The sequence below is a fragment of the Penicillium canariense genome (genome assembly GCF_028826845.1).
Source record: "Penicillium canariense strain IBT 26290 chromosome Unknown utg000001l_segment0_segment0, whole genome shotgun sequence".
NCBI lineage: Eukaryota > Fungi > Ascomycota > Eurotiomycetes > Eurotiales > Aspergillaceae > Penicillium > Penicillium canariense.
The window spans coordinates 2,773,801-2,787,189 of NW_026622728.1; the positions used below are offsets into that span (position 1 = coordinate 2,773,801).

The 13,389-nt window shown below is 53.3% G+C and overlaps 5 protein-coding genes across 5 annotated transcripts; 2 read left to right on the forward strand and 3 right to left on the reverse strand.

Annotated features, from left to right (window-relative positions):
- Positions 1-38: 38 nt before the first annotated feature.
- On the reverse strand, positions 39-691 carry N7482_000964 (mitochondrial 54S ribosomal protein mL59; the record flags this gene model as incomplete). The annotated part of the gene is made up of 2 exons (XM_056683089.1): positions 39-80; positions 137-691. The coding sequence occupies 2 exons, from the start codon at positions 689-691 to the stop codon at positions 39-41; spliced, it is 597 nt and encodes a 198-aa protein (XP_056546695.1).
- Positions 692-1,007: 316 nt separating this feature from the next.
- Positions 1,008-3,400, forward strand: N7482_000965 (putative mRNA splicing protein (Prp39); the record flags this gene model as incomplete). Its single annotated transcript, XM_056683090.1, has 5 exons — positions 1,008-1,076; positions 1,141-1,356; positions 1,439-1,542; positions 1,597-1,674; positions 2,008-3,400. The coding sequence occupies 5 exons, from the start codon at positions 1,008-1,010 to the stop codon at positions 3,398-3,400; spliced, it is 1,860 nt and encodes a 619-aa protein (XP_056546696.1).
- A 556-nt stretch (positions 3,401-3,956) lies between these two features.
- On the forward strand, positions 3,957-6,514 carry prp28 (mRNA splicing protein PRP28; the record flags this gene model as incomplete). Its single annotated transcript, XM_056683091.1, has 3 exons — positions 3,957-4,247; positions 4,329-6,292; positions 6,361-6,514. The coding sequence occupies 3 exons, from the start codon at positions 3,957-3,959 to the stop codon at positions 6,512-6,514; spliced, it is 2,409 nt and encodes an 802-aa protein (XP_056546697.1).
- A 508-nt stretch (positions 6,515-7,022) lies between these two features.
- On the reverse strand, positions 7,023-9,984 carry N7482_000967 (M1 family metallopeptidase; the record flags this gene model as incomplete). Its single annotated transcript, XM_056683092.1, has 3 exons — positions 7,023-7,148; positions 7,217-9,587; positions 9,641-9,984. The coding sequence occupies 3 exons, from the start codon at positions 9,982-9,984 to the stop codon at positions 7,023-7,025; spliced, it is 2,841 nt and encodes a 946-aa protein (XP_056546698.1).
- Positions 9,985-10,674: 690 nt separating this feature from the next.
- N7482_000968 (high affinity methionine permease) lies at positions 10,675-12,596 on the reverse strand (the record flags this gene model as incomplete). The annotated part of the gene is made up of 6 exons (XM_056683093.1): positions 10,675-11,074; positions 11,127-11,289; positions 11,343-11,607; positions 11,663-12,113; positions 12,178-12,409; positions 12,476-12,596. 6 exons carry the CDS (start codon positions 12,594-12,596, stop codon positions 10,675-10,677), a joined length of 1,632 nt encoding a protein of 543 aa, XP_056546699.1.
- Positions 12,597-13,389: the final 793 nt, after the last annotated feature.

Consider the following 13,389-nt stretch of genomic DNA (forward strand, 5'->3'; position numbering starts at 1 on the left):
AAAGAAATAAAAGAATATTTTCAGCCAGAGCGCCCCATTTACCGCTTCGGCCACTGTCGCCAGCCGCGACCATGACCTCTCTACAGATCGAAGTTAGTTCTGTCCCAATAATCACAACAATTGCAGAGACACTCACCTGCTTCCACAATCGGATCATCTCTGGCATCTCCACCATCGCCTTACGGCGGTCCTCGAGTCTCGCTTCCATCGTCCGCTCCCACTTGTGACCCTTGACCTTCTGGCCGATACCGGTTCCCTTGATGCGCAGGCCACGCTCCGCAAGCTTGGCAGCCTTGTATTCCGTGGACTTGGGCCCAGGAGGCAGGAGTGGCTCGACGTTGTATTTAACGGCCAACTTCACCAGATCTGCCTGTTGCCGCAGCCCATATCGGGGACCAATCCACTTTTTGGAGTTGAAGATCTTCCGCGGCAAGAATGGGTTCTGGTTTTTAGGGTCATTGTACAAAAGTGCACGGGAAGATGAGAAAGCCTCGGGATCTGGCCGGTGAGCACCCTTTGCTTCACGATCGGGTGTGTAGGGCGAGGGAAGGGTCTGGTCTGCGGAAGCTTCGCTCTCCGGGGGAGTCGGACGTGGTGCGACAAGGGAGGAGTAGAGCTGTGGCGGGTAGCGAGCGAAGAAATTGCGAAGGCGAGTAGGCAGCGCGCCCACGTTCTGAGTAAGGGAGGACATCGTCGCCGTGAGAAGTGCGTCAACTGAGACCGTGGGTGTTCACGATGTTTGGATGATGGGCCCCCGATAAAAGTTGAAGCCGCTGGCCGCGGGACGCTAAACCCCGACGGGTAGTGTTACCGCCTTGTGGCCTGAGGCCGCCAGACTTCCCATCTCGTCTTTTCCTTCGGCTCCAGTTTTCAGTCGGTTTCAGCCTGAGCATCCCTTTACACCCGCCATTGTTACCAGCACTACCATCTTATCCCTAGTGATCGGTACCTCTCACAACCTCTGCCATCGTTGTTTTATTGCGCGCCTATCTAAAACTGCTGCCATCATGGCGGACTACCACTTCGGAGGCTCAGAAGAGGAGAATGCGGAGTTGAGGAAGCTTGAGACCGAGCTGGTACGTCCGAAGCGCGCACGCACCCGTAACCTATGTCTCTGATTCTTACTGACACCTTATATAGGTTGATGATCCAGATAACTTCGAGACCTGGGAGAAGCTCGTGCGCGGCGCCGAAGCCCTCGAGGGTGGTATCAATCGCAACTCCAACCCGCAGGCAATCACTACCGCGCGCAACGTTTATGATCGCTTCCTGGCCAAGTTTCCTCTCCTTTTTGGTTATTGGAAGAAATATGCCGACCTCGAATTCTCGATTACCGGTACCGAAGCTGCAGAGATGGTATGGGTCCTTCCCCAGCCCCCAGCATTTTGCATTCACAACCTCGCACCCCGGTTACATTTGCTGACGGTACTGGATATAGGTCTATGAAAGAGGCATCGCCAGTATCTCCCCTTCGGTGGATCTCTGGACCAACTACTGCTCCTTCAAAGCCGAGACCTCCCACGACGCAGACATCATTCGAGAGTAAGTATAACGATGCTATTTCCTTCCCTTTTCCTGTAACCGTTACCGATGCAGCTCGCAAAAAGCCTGTGTGGTGCCGATTGTGTTTGCAACATGGATATGTGCCGGTCATAGCAGTTTCATTGATTATGGGTGAGACACCGTCGCCTTACCACCCAGACTCAAGTGGTGTTTACTTCTCACCCATGGCTCATCCAGGCTGCTTTCCTTCTCCACGTGACAAAAGACATTCTTCCTCCTACCCGGACCAGTTTCGTTCGATGGCCCCCCCTCTTAACCCTGCGCACGAAGCACTGGCTGCTTTCCCCATAGCTTGCTCACCCTCGTTGATTTCCGGGCCTGTCATAAAGTGACAGAGTTATCACTTATGTTTGCCCCGTTATTTCTTCCTCCCCTCACACTTCCCGATCCTTCCAGCACCAACAAAGTCTCTGAATATGCCATGCTAACATTGAATTGAAACAGCCTATTTGAACGTGGCGCTAGCTGTGTCGGCCTGGACTTCCTGGCACACCCGTTCTGGGATAAGTATATCGAGTTCGAGGAACGTGTCGAGGCACAGGACAAGATCTTTGCCATTCTTGGACGGATCATCCACATCCCGATGCACCAGTATGCACGCTACTTTGAACGTTATCGCCAGCTCGCTCAAACTCGCCCCCTGGTAGAGTTAGCACCCGCGGAAACCATGTCCGAGTTCCGCTCAGAGCTCGAGGCTGCTTCGTCTCAGGTTCCCCCCGGCGCCAAGGCTGAAGCTGAGATTGAGCGTGATCTCAGACTGCGCATAGACAACTACCACTTGGAGGTGTTTTCAAAGACCCAGACTGAGACTACAAAGCGCTGGACCTACGAGTCGGAGATCAAGCGGCCATACTTCCACGTGACCGAACTGGACGAGGGCCAGCTCACAAACTGGAAGAAATATCTCGATTTTGAGGAGTCTGAAGGTTCGTTCACCCGTATTCAGTTCTTGTATGAGCGCTGCCTCGTGACATGCGCCCACTATGAGGAGTTCTGGCTCCGTTATGCACGATGGATGGCTGCTCAATCGGGCAAGGAGGAAGAGGTGCGGATTATCTACCAGCGTGCCAGCTATCTCTACGTTCCCATTGCGAACCCGACGGTTCGGCTGCACTATGCCTACTTCGAGGAGCTGTCAGGCCGGACAGACGTAGCTAAGGATATCCACGGTGCTATCCTCATGAACCTCCCCAGTCATGTCCAGACTATCATCTCTCTGGCTAATTTATCTCGGCGCCACGGCGGCCTCGAGGCAGCCATTGAGGTCTACAAGACCCAGTTGGACTCGCCCGAGTGCGAAATGGCTACCAAGGCTGCGCTTGTTGCCGAGTGGGCTCGTCTCTTGTGGAAAATCAAGGGCGCTCCCGACGATGCTCGCAAAGTGTTCGAGGAGAATCAGCAGTATTACCTCGACAGCCGCCCCTTCTGGGCCAGCTATCTCATGTTCGAGATTGAGCAGCCCACCAGCGCCGCGACTGAGGCGTCTCAGTACGACCGCATCAAACAAGTGATCTCTGACGTGCGCTCTAAGAGCACTCTACTCCCCGAAATTGTCAAGGAGCTTGTGCAAATCTACATGGCTTACCTCCTCGAACGAGGCACCAAGGATACCGCCAAGGAGTACATGACTCTGGATCGTGAGGTGCACGGCCCGGCATCTGTGGCTGCTGCTCGCACAGGTGGCACTGTTGTGGTTCCTCCGACTCCTGCTGACATACAGCCTATGGCCGTTCCCCCGGTGCAACAGCCCACTCCTGACCAAGCCGCTGCTACTGCTGAGGCTTATGCTCAGTGGCAACAGTACCAGAGCCCTGTTAACGGTAGCTCGGCCGCCTAAGGTATCGGCTTTGTCCGTAGCCATTGCAAGGGCTGCAGTTCTCATCATGTCTCGTTTATGAACCCTTTCATCCTGGCGGCTTTCTTACTAGGCTGTCTGCTTTCTTTGCTGGGTTTCTGATACCTTATCTACCCGGGTGGGTGACTTTCTTTCCATGTAGCATCATGTTCTTGCCGATACCAGGCATTGTTCTCGTTTCCTGCAGGTTTGTTAGCGATTTTGATGCGCCGAAAGGGCTTTTTTCTTTTGCTCAGACGGGTCTTATATTCGGTTTCCTATCCTCTTTCCCATATCAGGGCCCCTTTGTGATTGGAGCAAGATGGGTGATCCCGTCCGGAATCGTTGTACTTTAGTTGCCCTTTTGTTTCCAATGAATCTGATTCGGTGCGCTTCATCTCTCACTATCTCAAATCGAACGTTCGCATTTCGTTGCTTTGTATCACGTGATAACGCGTCTGGTCGTCTCCGTCCGCCGTAGAAATTCGAGATCCAGATGCTCGTCTCGCCGCTTGTTCCACCTTCACGGCCATTACTTTGCTTTCGCGTCTAGGCAACTATGGAAGGCATAGTGACCAACGGCTCTGATGGAGCTTCTTTTGGTCCTCCCCCAGATCCCGTTGAGCGTCCGCCAACCCCACCTCCACCTCCTCCTGAGGACTCGGGCGCGCCTCCACCGCCGCCAGACCATGCGGTCCCTCCGCCTCCCCCAGAAGATGCGCCGCCCGCACCTCCAACGGAAGCTAAGAGTAAGAAGCTAGGGTGGGGAGCAAAAAAGCCAGCGGTGGCTCCGCTGAGCGTGGAAGACCTTATTCGGAAGAAGAAGGAGGCCGATGCAGCAACTGCGAAGGTATGTTTGTCTTACGATGTGACTATCGTGCAATCGCGAAATGCGGAATCATTTATTAACGTTTTGTTTATTCATATACAGCCGAAGTTTTTATCCAAAGCCGAACGAGAGAAACTTGCGCTGGAGAAACGGGCCAAAGAAGTGGAGGCTGAACGGCAAGCTAAGGTGATATCAAACGGTGGCAAAAGTAACGGGGTTTCATCCGAGTCACGACCCGCGAGAGTAGAAGATGTGGACAACTATCGCAGAGATCCAAGTGGACGCGTTCCTACTGGACCTCGTGCCATGCGCGGCAACGTCCCAGCAGGGCCAGGCGCTTCACGCAACGGAAAGGCGTCGCGGAATCGCGACCTGGACCCGCCGCCTCCCCCAAGGCCGAAGAACCCCAAAGCCGACAAGCGCCTAGCGGAGGAAGATGAGGCTACAGCACAAGCAGCGCTCGTGAAGCAGCGATATATGGGAGCGGATCAGACCTCGAACTTCTCCGCAAAGAAGAAGCGCAAGCGTACGACGGACCGGAAGTTCAACTTTGAGTGGAACGTTGAGGAGGACACCAGTGGCGATTACAACCCGTTATACCAGAGCCGACACGAAGCGAACTTCTTTGGCCGCGGCCGATTGGCAGGTTTCGGAGAGGATGTGGCGGATAGTATGGCGCGCAAGTACGCGCAAGCACTGGAGACCCAGGATCATGAGTCTGGTGGTATGCGTGCTAAAGAAATCTTGGAGATGGAGCGTCGCCGCCGTGAAGAGAGCACGCGCAACCAGCTCGACAAACACTGGAGCGAGAAGCGGCTGGACCACATGCGCGAGCGAGACTGGCGTATCTTCAAGGAAGATTTCAACATCGCCACCAAGGGTGGTAGTGTGCCCAATCCGATGCGGTCATGGGAGGAAAGCCAGCTGCCGAAGCGTTTGCTGGAGCTCATTGACCGTGTTGGTTACAAGGAGCCTACCGCCATTCAGCGTGCGGCTATTCCAATCGCTCTGCAATCCCGCGATCTCATCGGTGTTGCTGTGACCGGATCCGGTAAAACAGCTGCATTCCTGCTTCCGCTGCTGGTATACATCTCAGAACTACCACGGCTGGATGAGAATGAATGGCGCAAGAACGACGGACCGTACGCCATTGTCCTCGCGCCTACTCGTGAGTTGGCCCAGCAAATCGAGATTGAAGCCAAGAAGTTTACACAGCCACTGGGATTCAACGTCGTTAGTATTGTTGGTGGTCACTCGCTTGAGGAACAAGCTTTCAGTCTGCGCGATGGCGCAGAAATCATTATAGCCACTCCCGGTCGTCTCGTCGACTGTATTGAGCGCCGGATGTTGGTTCTCGGCCAATGTTGCTACGTGATTATGGATGAAGCTGATCGCATGATCGACCTGGGTTTCGAAGAACCCGTTAACAAGATTCTTGACGCTCTTCCAGTCACTAACGAAAAGCCTGACACTGAGGAGGCCGAGAACCCACGCGCTATGAGCCAGCACCTTGGCGGACGAGACCGGTACCGCCAAACAATGATGTACACGGCCACCATGCCTGCCGCTGTTGAGCGCATTGCGCGCAAGTACTTGCGCCGTCCCGCTATCATCACCATTGGCGGTGTTGGCGAAGCCGTCGACACTGTCGAGCAACGCGTCGAGATGATTCCTGGCGAAGACAAGCGCAAGAAGCGACTCGCCGAGATTCTCTCATCGGGCGACTTCCGACCTCCCATCATTGTCTTTGTCAACATCAAACGCAACTGCGATGCCATCGCGCGCGAAATCAAACAAATGGGCTTCTCCTCTGTTACCCTGCATGGTTCCAAAACTCAAGAACAGCGTGAAGCCGCCCTGGCCTCCGTCCGAAGCGGCGGTACCGATGTTCTGGTCGCCACCGATCTCGCCGGTAGAGGTATCGATGTGCCGGACGTCTCCCTTGTCGTCAACTTCAACATGGCTGGTTCCATTGAGAGCTACACCCACCGTATCGGTCGTACTGGTCGTGCGGGCAAGAGTGGTGTTGCTATCACGTTCCTGGGTAGCGAGGATTCCGATGTCATGTACGTTTTCTGCATCCTTTTTTCTCTATTATTTTTGGCTTTGATTATGAGACTGACTTCAAATTTAGGTACGATCTCAAGCAAATGCTTACCAAATCTCCTATCTCCCGTGTGCCCGAGGAATTGCGGAAGCACGAAGCAGCACAGTCCAAGCCGACGCGTGGCCAGGGCAAGAAGATCGAGGACAGCTCTGGATTCGGAGGAAAGGGAGGGTGGGCGTAAATGTTTTTTGGTTCGTTTGTATTATTTTCAATCTATACCATTTCCCGCTGTTTCGATGGGCTCAGGTTGGCTAGTTGAGGCGTCTGTGCAATCTACTACACGAGATTGACGGATTTCGTCACTTTGCTTATTTCAAAATGCACCTAGTAAAATATTCAGCCGTGAGATTACTGTAAGCATCCGTCGTTAAAAATACTTTAACTAAGAATCGCATCGAACATAGAATACTAATCCAATCTAATTTTTCTAGCTCTGGTTTACTTTGCCCAGCAGAGTTGGTACTAGGTGATTCTGTGCCAGCTAATAGATAAATGAGTATAGTGTAGAGATATTGATGTCAAACGAGAGTGGCGGAGACTTGCAAAACACAACCCGTGTGCCATCGCCTGGACATGCTTAACTAGATTTAAGAAAATAGAAAAATCACAATAAAAAGCCACAAACCTCGAAACCAAACTGCCTTATCCAAAGGGAAATAGAATGACCCCGGCGCGCCAAACGAACGAACTCACAGCTTGCTCTGGAGATACTGATTGTTCTTCAACCAGGACTCAACGTCCTCGCGGTCACGCTTCAGCCAATTGACCTTGGCGCGGATGGCGTCCAGGCTTTGCTCGACGGCACGATCGAAGCCCTATAACCGCATCGTTAGATATGAATGTTCACAAGAGATATACTGAGTGGGAGAAGACGATGTATTACCTTGGTGTCCTTGGCACCGAAGAAGTCCTCGACGTCCTTCAGCTGGGCCTCTGTGGAGAAGCTAGAGGAGCAGAGCTGCACGACAGTGCCCAGCATGCCAAGAGATGGCGGCAGACGCTTGTAGATACTGTCCCAGTTCTCCTTCATCCAAGTCCAGCGAGCGTCAATACCTGTTGCATGGTTGCGGAGACCGGCCAGGGGCATGTAAATATCCTGGTTTCTAACCTCATCACCCAATGCCAGGTCGAGAGTCCGCTTGATGAGAGCCGGGTCTTCAGCGGTACCAAGGCAGCGCAGAGCAGTGGTCTTCTCATCGGAGGTAGCAGCATGGCGGAAGCGGTCGAGAACGACCTCGTACTCCTTGGCGCCGCCGAACTTCAGAGCAATGCTGAAAACACTGCCGCGGATGTTGGGGTGAATTGCAGAGTGCTCGCCAGCAGCGAAGCGGGCAAACATGTCCTGTGCAGCCTTGAGGACGACGGGGTCGCCGGCGTGACCAGCGCAGCCGAATACGAGAGCCTTGAGCTGCTGCAGAACGTGGCCATCCTTTTCGGAGAACTCCCATCCCAGCTCGTGGGCCTTGGCCGAGACCAGCTCACGCTGGAAGGTCAGGAGAGCATCCGTAGTTTCGGTGGGCTCGAAGATCCAGGCAGCACGGAGAACGCCAATGCGGGTGAGCATCTCGTTCCAAACAATGAACTCGGTCTCGGTGTCCAAGCCCTTGAGCAGCGAGAGCAGGCCGGAGGTCTTCTGGTAACCAGATGAAGCCAGGGCACCCGAATCGGCAATCAGACCGGCGCGATCCTCGGTAGTAAGCAAGCCATCCCTGGCAGCCTGACCCAGCTTGGTGAGGCGCTCGGGGGAGTAGGAGGTACGGTAGATGCCAGAGTGGTCAGCATTGACCTTGAAGAAATCCAGATCAGGAACCTTGAATTCATGCTCACGCTCAGTCAGCATGGTGTTCTCATCAACACCCTGCTTAGTACGCAATCCAAGCATGCAGGGATACAGAGTCTGGTCCTCCTCCGGACGGACGTCACCGGTACGCAGGAAGCGGTTTTGCTTCAGTTTGATGGACGAGGAATTAGGGTTCTCGGTCACGCTGATGACAGGGAAGCCGACGTTCTTGGTCCAGATCTCCATGACAGACTTGACAGGCTTGCCACTGGCGTCGGCCAAAGCAGACCAGAGGTCACCAGTCTCGGTGTTTCCATAGGCGTGCTTTTTGATGTAGTTGCGAACACCCTGGAGGAAGACATCCTCGCCGAGGTACTTGGAGATCATGCGCAGCACGGAGGAGCCCTTGGAGTAAGAGATAGCATCGAAAATCTGGTTGATCTCATCAGCACGCTTGACGGGCACCTCGATAGGGTGGGAGGCGCGCAACGAGTCGAGGGCCAGAGCACTCTGCAGGTTATCAATGACGTATGTCTGCCAGACCTTCCACTCGGGATAGAAGGCGTTGCACGAGTACCAAGACATCCAGGTAGCGAAGCCCTCGTTGAGCCAGAGGCCATCCCAGAAATCCATGGTCACCAGGTTACCGAACCACTGGTGGGCCAATTCGTGCTGAACAGTCTCGGCGATTCGCTCCTTACGCGAAGCGCCGCTGTTCTTCTCATCAAGCAGGAGATCGACGATACGGTAGGTGATCAGACCCCAGTTCTCCATGGCTCCGGCGCTGAAGTCGGGCACTGCCACCATGTCCATTTTCGGGAGCGGGAAATCACTGTCAAAGGCCTTCTCGTAGAAAGCCAGAGTCTTGGCAGCAAGCTCGAGGGAGAAGCGGCCGTGCTCGATATCCTGGTCAGGTGTAGCGTAGACACGAATGGGAACGCGGAAGTTCTTGGTCTCGACATAGTTGAGGTGTCCCACAATGAAGGCAACCAGATAAGTGGACATGAGGGGCGAAGTGTTGAACTTGACGGCCTTCTTCGCACCGTCCTTTACATCGGTCTCCGACGCAACATCCATATTGCTCAGGCACGTCATGTCCTTGTCCGCAATCAGAGTCACCGTGAACTTGGCCTTGAGAGCGGGCTCGTCAAAGCACGGGAAGGCACGGCGGCAATCGGTGGGCTCCATCTGGGTTGACGCAATGTACTCGGTCTTGCCATCCTTTTTGTATGCCGACCGATAGAAGCCAGCCATGTTGTCGTTCAGGATACCGGTGAAGGTGAGGGTTAGCTGCGCATCGGCGCCGGCGGAGATAGCCTGGTTGAGCTGGATGGTGGCGACCTGGCTGTCCTTGTTGAAGGCGATTTCAGGCTTCGACTCGATCACCGAGCCCTTGGAGTGAACGACGGCACTGTGAATTTCGATCTCATTGGAGTTGAGGGAAATGAAGTCCGTGTCCTCGTTGACCTGGAGGCTGGGTATACAGGTCAGCACTGGACATAAACCGGGAACCTCGGAATTGCATACTCAATCACTACGGTTCCATTGTATTTGAAGGTCTTGAAGTCCGGCTCGAGGGTCAGATCGTAGTGCACCGGCTTCACGTTAGTAGGGAGGACTTGACGGCCTTGGACATTGGTCGAGCCCGAGGACTCGTCGCGCCGGGAGCTGCACATTCTGCGGTAGGAGCAGTAGCGCTTGGAGGTCTGCGAGAGGGGTGAACGGGAGGATCGAGATGGAATGGAACGAGGGCGAGAGAGCAGGCTCGGAGTTGGAGCTGAGCGAGGGGCGGAGACAAAGAGGGGGAGGGGTCTGGCGGAAAGAAGCGGAGGCTTTGCTTGAAGCAACGCACGCGTGGAGAAACGGCGCATCGGCAGGTCAACAACCCCAATACCAATGGGGGGAGAAAAGAAGAAAAAAGAATAAAATACACGGGACCAAGACACCCAATTAATATACAAAGTTAAAAACGAACAATGAATGACCGCATCGACCAAAGCACCGGAGAACAATCGATTCAGAATCGAAAAGGATGAACCTGCCAAAACCTGGGCAGAACGGGGCGGTGAACCCGCTGGCCGCGCATCCTTTTGCCGCCCTTTTTTTCCTTTTACTTTCTCTCTTCTTCACCTCACGCAAGTCTCAACCAGCGCATGCCCCGATTCTTCCACGGCAGTCGACTGTGGAGTAGCCTACGGGCTACTCCTCCTTGCAAGACTATGCACCAGTCAGTTTGAGGGGCCTATGACACACAGCTCTGCTGCTTCCCTGGATAGGCATCCATAGAGTACTGGGACATGCATTCCTGGCAATTGGCCTTTGGAGTTGGATCCATTGGTTCAGAACCCTGTTCTCCGCTATCCTTGCGCAGATTTTTCGAGCAATCTCGCGTGGCTTCACTTGCCATAGGCTACGCTACTAGTAGCAGCCACCGAACGCCATGGTACCTGCAAAGTTATCCACTTTGGATGTTAGTGTAGATAAGAAAGTCTCCATTTATGTTACACCGAGCTCCACATATACCCGCGTAGTTGTCAGTATAGAGCATCTATCTAAGAAGTCTAAGAGCGCCCTGCAGCAGCTTTTGGCAGTCGAGTAAACACGGTGCGAGACCAGCCGTCCGCATCCACCACCGACTCCTTGACAAGCACATAACCGCCCCACCGTGGCAAAAGGACGGCCCAGACAAGGTAGTATAATGCCCCAAAAGCAAACAATCCCAGAGCCACAACACAATGCAGGTAATATGGCAGCTGCTCATAGACGTTCTGGCCGGCGTCAGGTGGCACATAGGGAGCCACCACCAGGTACAAATTCGACAGCAGGAAAAAGACAGTGACGGGGAGTGTCGCTCGGATTCCAGGGTTCCAGTCGGGAAACTTGGAGCTCTTATTCAAGTAGATATAGATGAGGCCACCGGACACGAAAACGTTGACAATTGATAGGGGGTATGAGATGAGGCTGGAAGATTGGTTAGCTCATGTGTGTAAGTGCTGTGGGTGTGAAGGATTACTTGAGGAGGAAGTTATAGGCATCGCCAGGTGGAGGAGCCAGCAAAATAATGGCCGACATAATATAGTGCTCAAGAAGGCCCGCAGCTGGGGAATGGAAAGGCCAGTTACTAGCAAAGAACTTCGAGAAGGGCAGGATACCCTCCCGGCCGAGCTCTTGGACAACTGTGTAACTCCCATCAGTAAATAGAAGTATATGGGCTTTGATGGACACATACTTCGACCTTGCGAGAATAGCACGGACAACACGTTGCCGAATGCGGATAGGGCCACAAAGACCGACATGACCTTCTCAGCTTGCTTGCCGAACATATTCCTAAAGAACGCAGCAGCAACCACGGTGCCAGACTCGAGCATCTCCTCCTTCGATACTGCGGCAAAATAGGCGATGTTGACAAACATATAGAGAATGCCAACAGAGACGATCGCAAGTGGTGCCGCGATCTTCAAGGTGCGGACTGGGTTCTTCGTCTCGCTCAGGACCTATAGCACATTAGACATCACCATGTACCGGACAATGTGGTATTCGCCGACTCACATAGTTGGCATTGGAGTATCCAATGAAGGACCAAATAACATTGTACAACGCCATGACAATGCTGTACCCACTAGGTTTTGTCCCTTCAAAGGCATTCCGGAAATTATGCGGCGTCTCGGTCTTCGTATGCCCAGCTAGTGCGGCCCAGCCCGCGACCACGATGAACAAGACGATAATCAATTTGATTATACCGAGCAAATTGGAAAGACGAAGACCCCACTTGAGAGCCGTCGAGTGCACGAGAAACGCCGCGGTGAGACAGCTCAGCCCGATACCACGCTGGTTCCATCGATCGACTTCGATATCAGCTGCGTTGAGAATATACTGACCAAAAACTACGCTGTTGCTTGCAGCCCAACCTAATAAGAAGGCGTAGGCGGCGAACATGGCTGTGGCCAGGAACTTGGGTTTCTTGTAGACGTATTCGAGGTAATTCTTCTCGCCTCCATTTCTGATACTCCGGTGAGCATTGTGTCTTCTTCTCAAGTTTGGGTTCGAGCAGGGTTTGAACATACTTCGGAATAGCCGTGCCCCATTCCAGGTAAACCGCAGTTCCTGCCATGGCAATAAAAGTGCCAATCACCCACATGATAAGTGAGAGACCAACACTGCCCGACAGAGCTAAAATAGTACCCGGTGTCGCGAAGATGCCAGTTCCAATAACACGGTTGAAGATCAGTAACGTTGCACTGACTACGCCGATTTGACGACGATTTTCAGGGGATGCCTCGAAAACATTTCCTTCGTCTATAGACCGTCGTCTCCGTCAGAGCATATCACTTTGAACGCCAACACATCATTCCCAAGACATACAAAGACCAGAAATCCCATCCGCGGGTTTCGGCCCATCTCCACCATGTGGGGGTATTGCACCGTAGTTGGCAGACTTATTCGGGCTCGCCTCGATGGCAACTAATCCAGCGGGCTTCAGCATGCTGGAATCGGGGACTTTTCGCTGGTGCAAATAGTTTCGCAAATCCGCTATCTACCCGCTTATATTATTTTGTGGTTGGCGGCTAGCAACGGGATGATGTGCTGGCGCTAAAAGTGGTGCAATATGATTGATTCAGCCTAGGCAGGATCCCACCTTAAAAAAACCCGACCGGAGTGAGATGCGCCGCCTCAAGACCCCTCGAGAAACCATATACTCTAATTTGTGGGCTTTCTAGAAGGCAGCGATGCCTCATTTATTTGGTCCACTTTACAATGGAAGCGTTCGAGAAGGAAAAATCGTGGTTATAGCCCGCACGTTACGCCCGACCGGGCCGAATCTAGTTCAGGTCGGCTTCCCGCAAGCAAGACGCACGATAGATCGCGTCACCCACATCAACCAGAGGGGGCGAAGAAGCGATAGTGATCAATCTACTGTTCAATGCTCTTATGCCATGCTGAGAGTCTCTCTCATCTTCTCCGGGAAGTTCATTCCCAGCACAAGAACGGTGGCTTCTCAAAGGCTGGGGGCCGAGCACAGTCCAACTCAAGGGCCGAACTAGATTCCCGAGATGGATGCGGGAAGGGCTTGACGCGAAACTGCAGGTTAATCCGACGGCAAGAAGCATTACTAGCACGTAGAGCCCTCGCTCATATTTTTACTACTATAGTACACAGAATTGAAGCGACCAGTCCAACCCTTTGACAAGAGCTGATACGATTCTACTAGAAATTATGGGACAATATTCCACCATCGACTTCGTCATCAAAACGGCGACAGTCGTCTCGGCATTCCC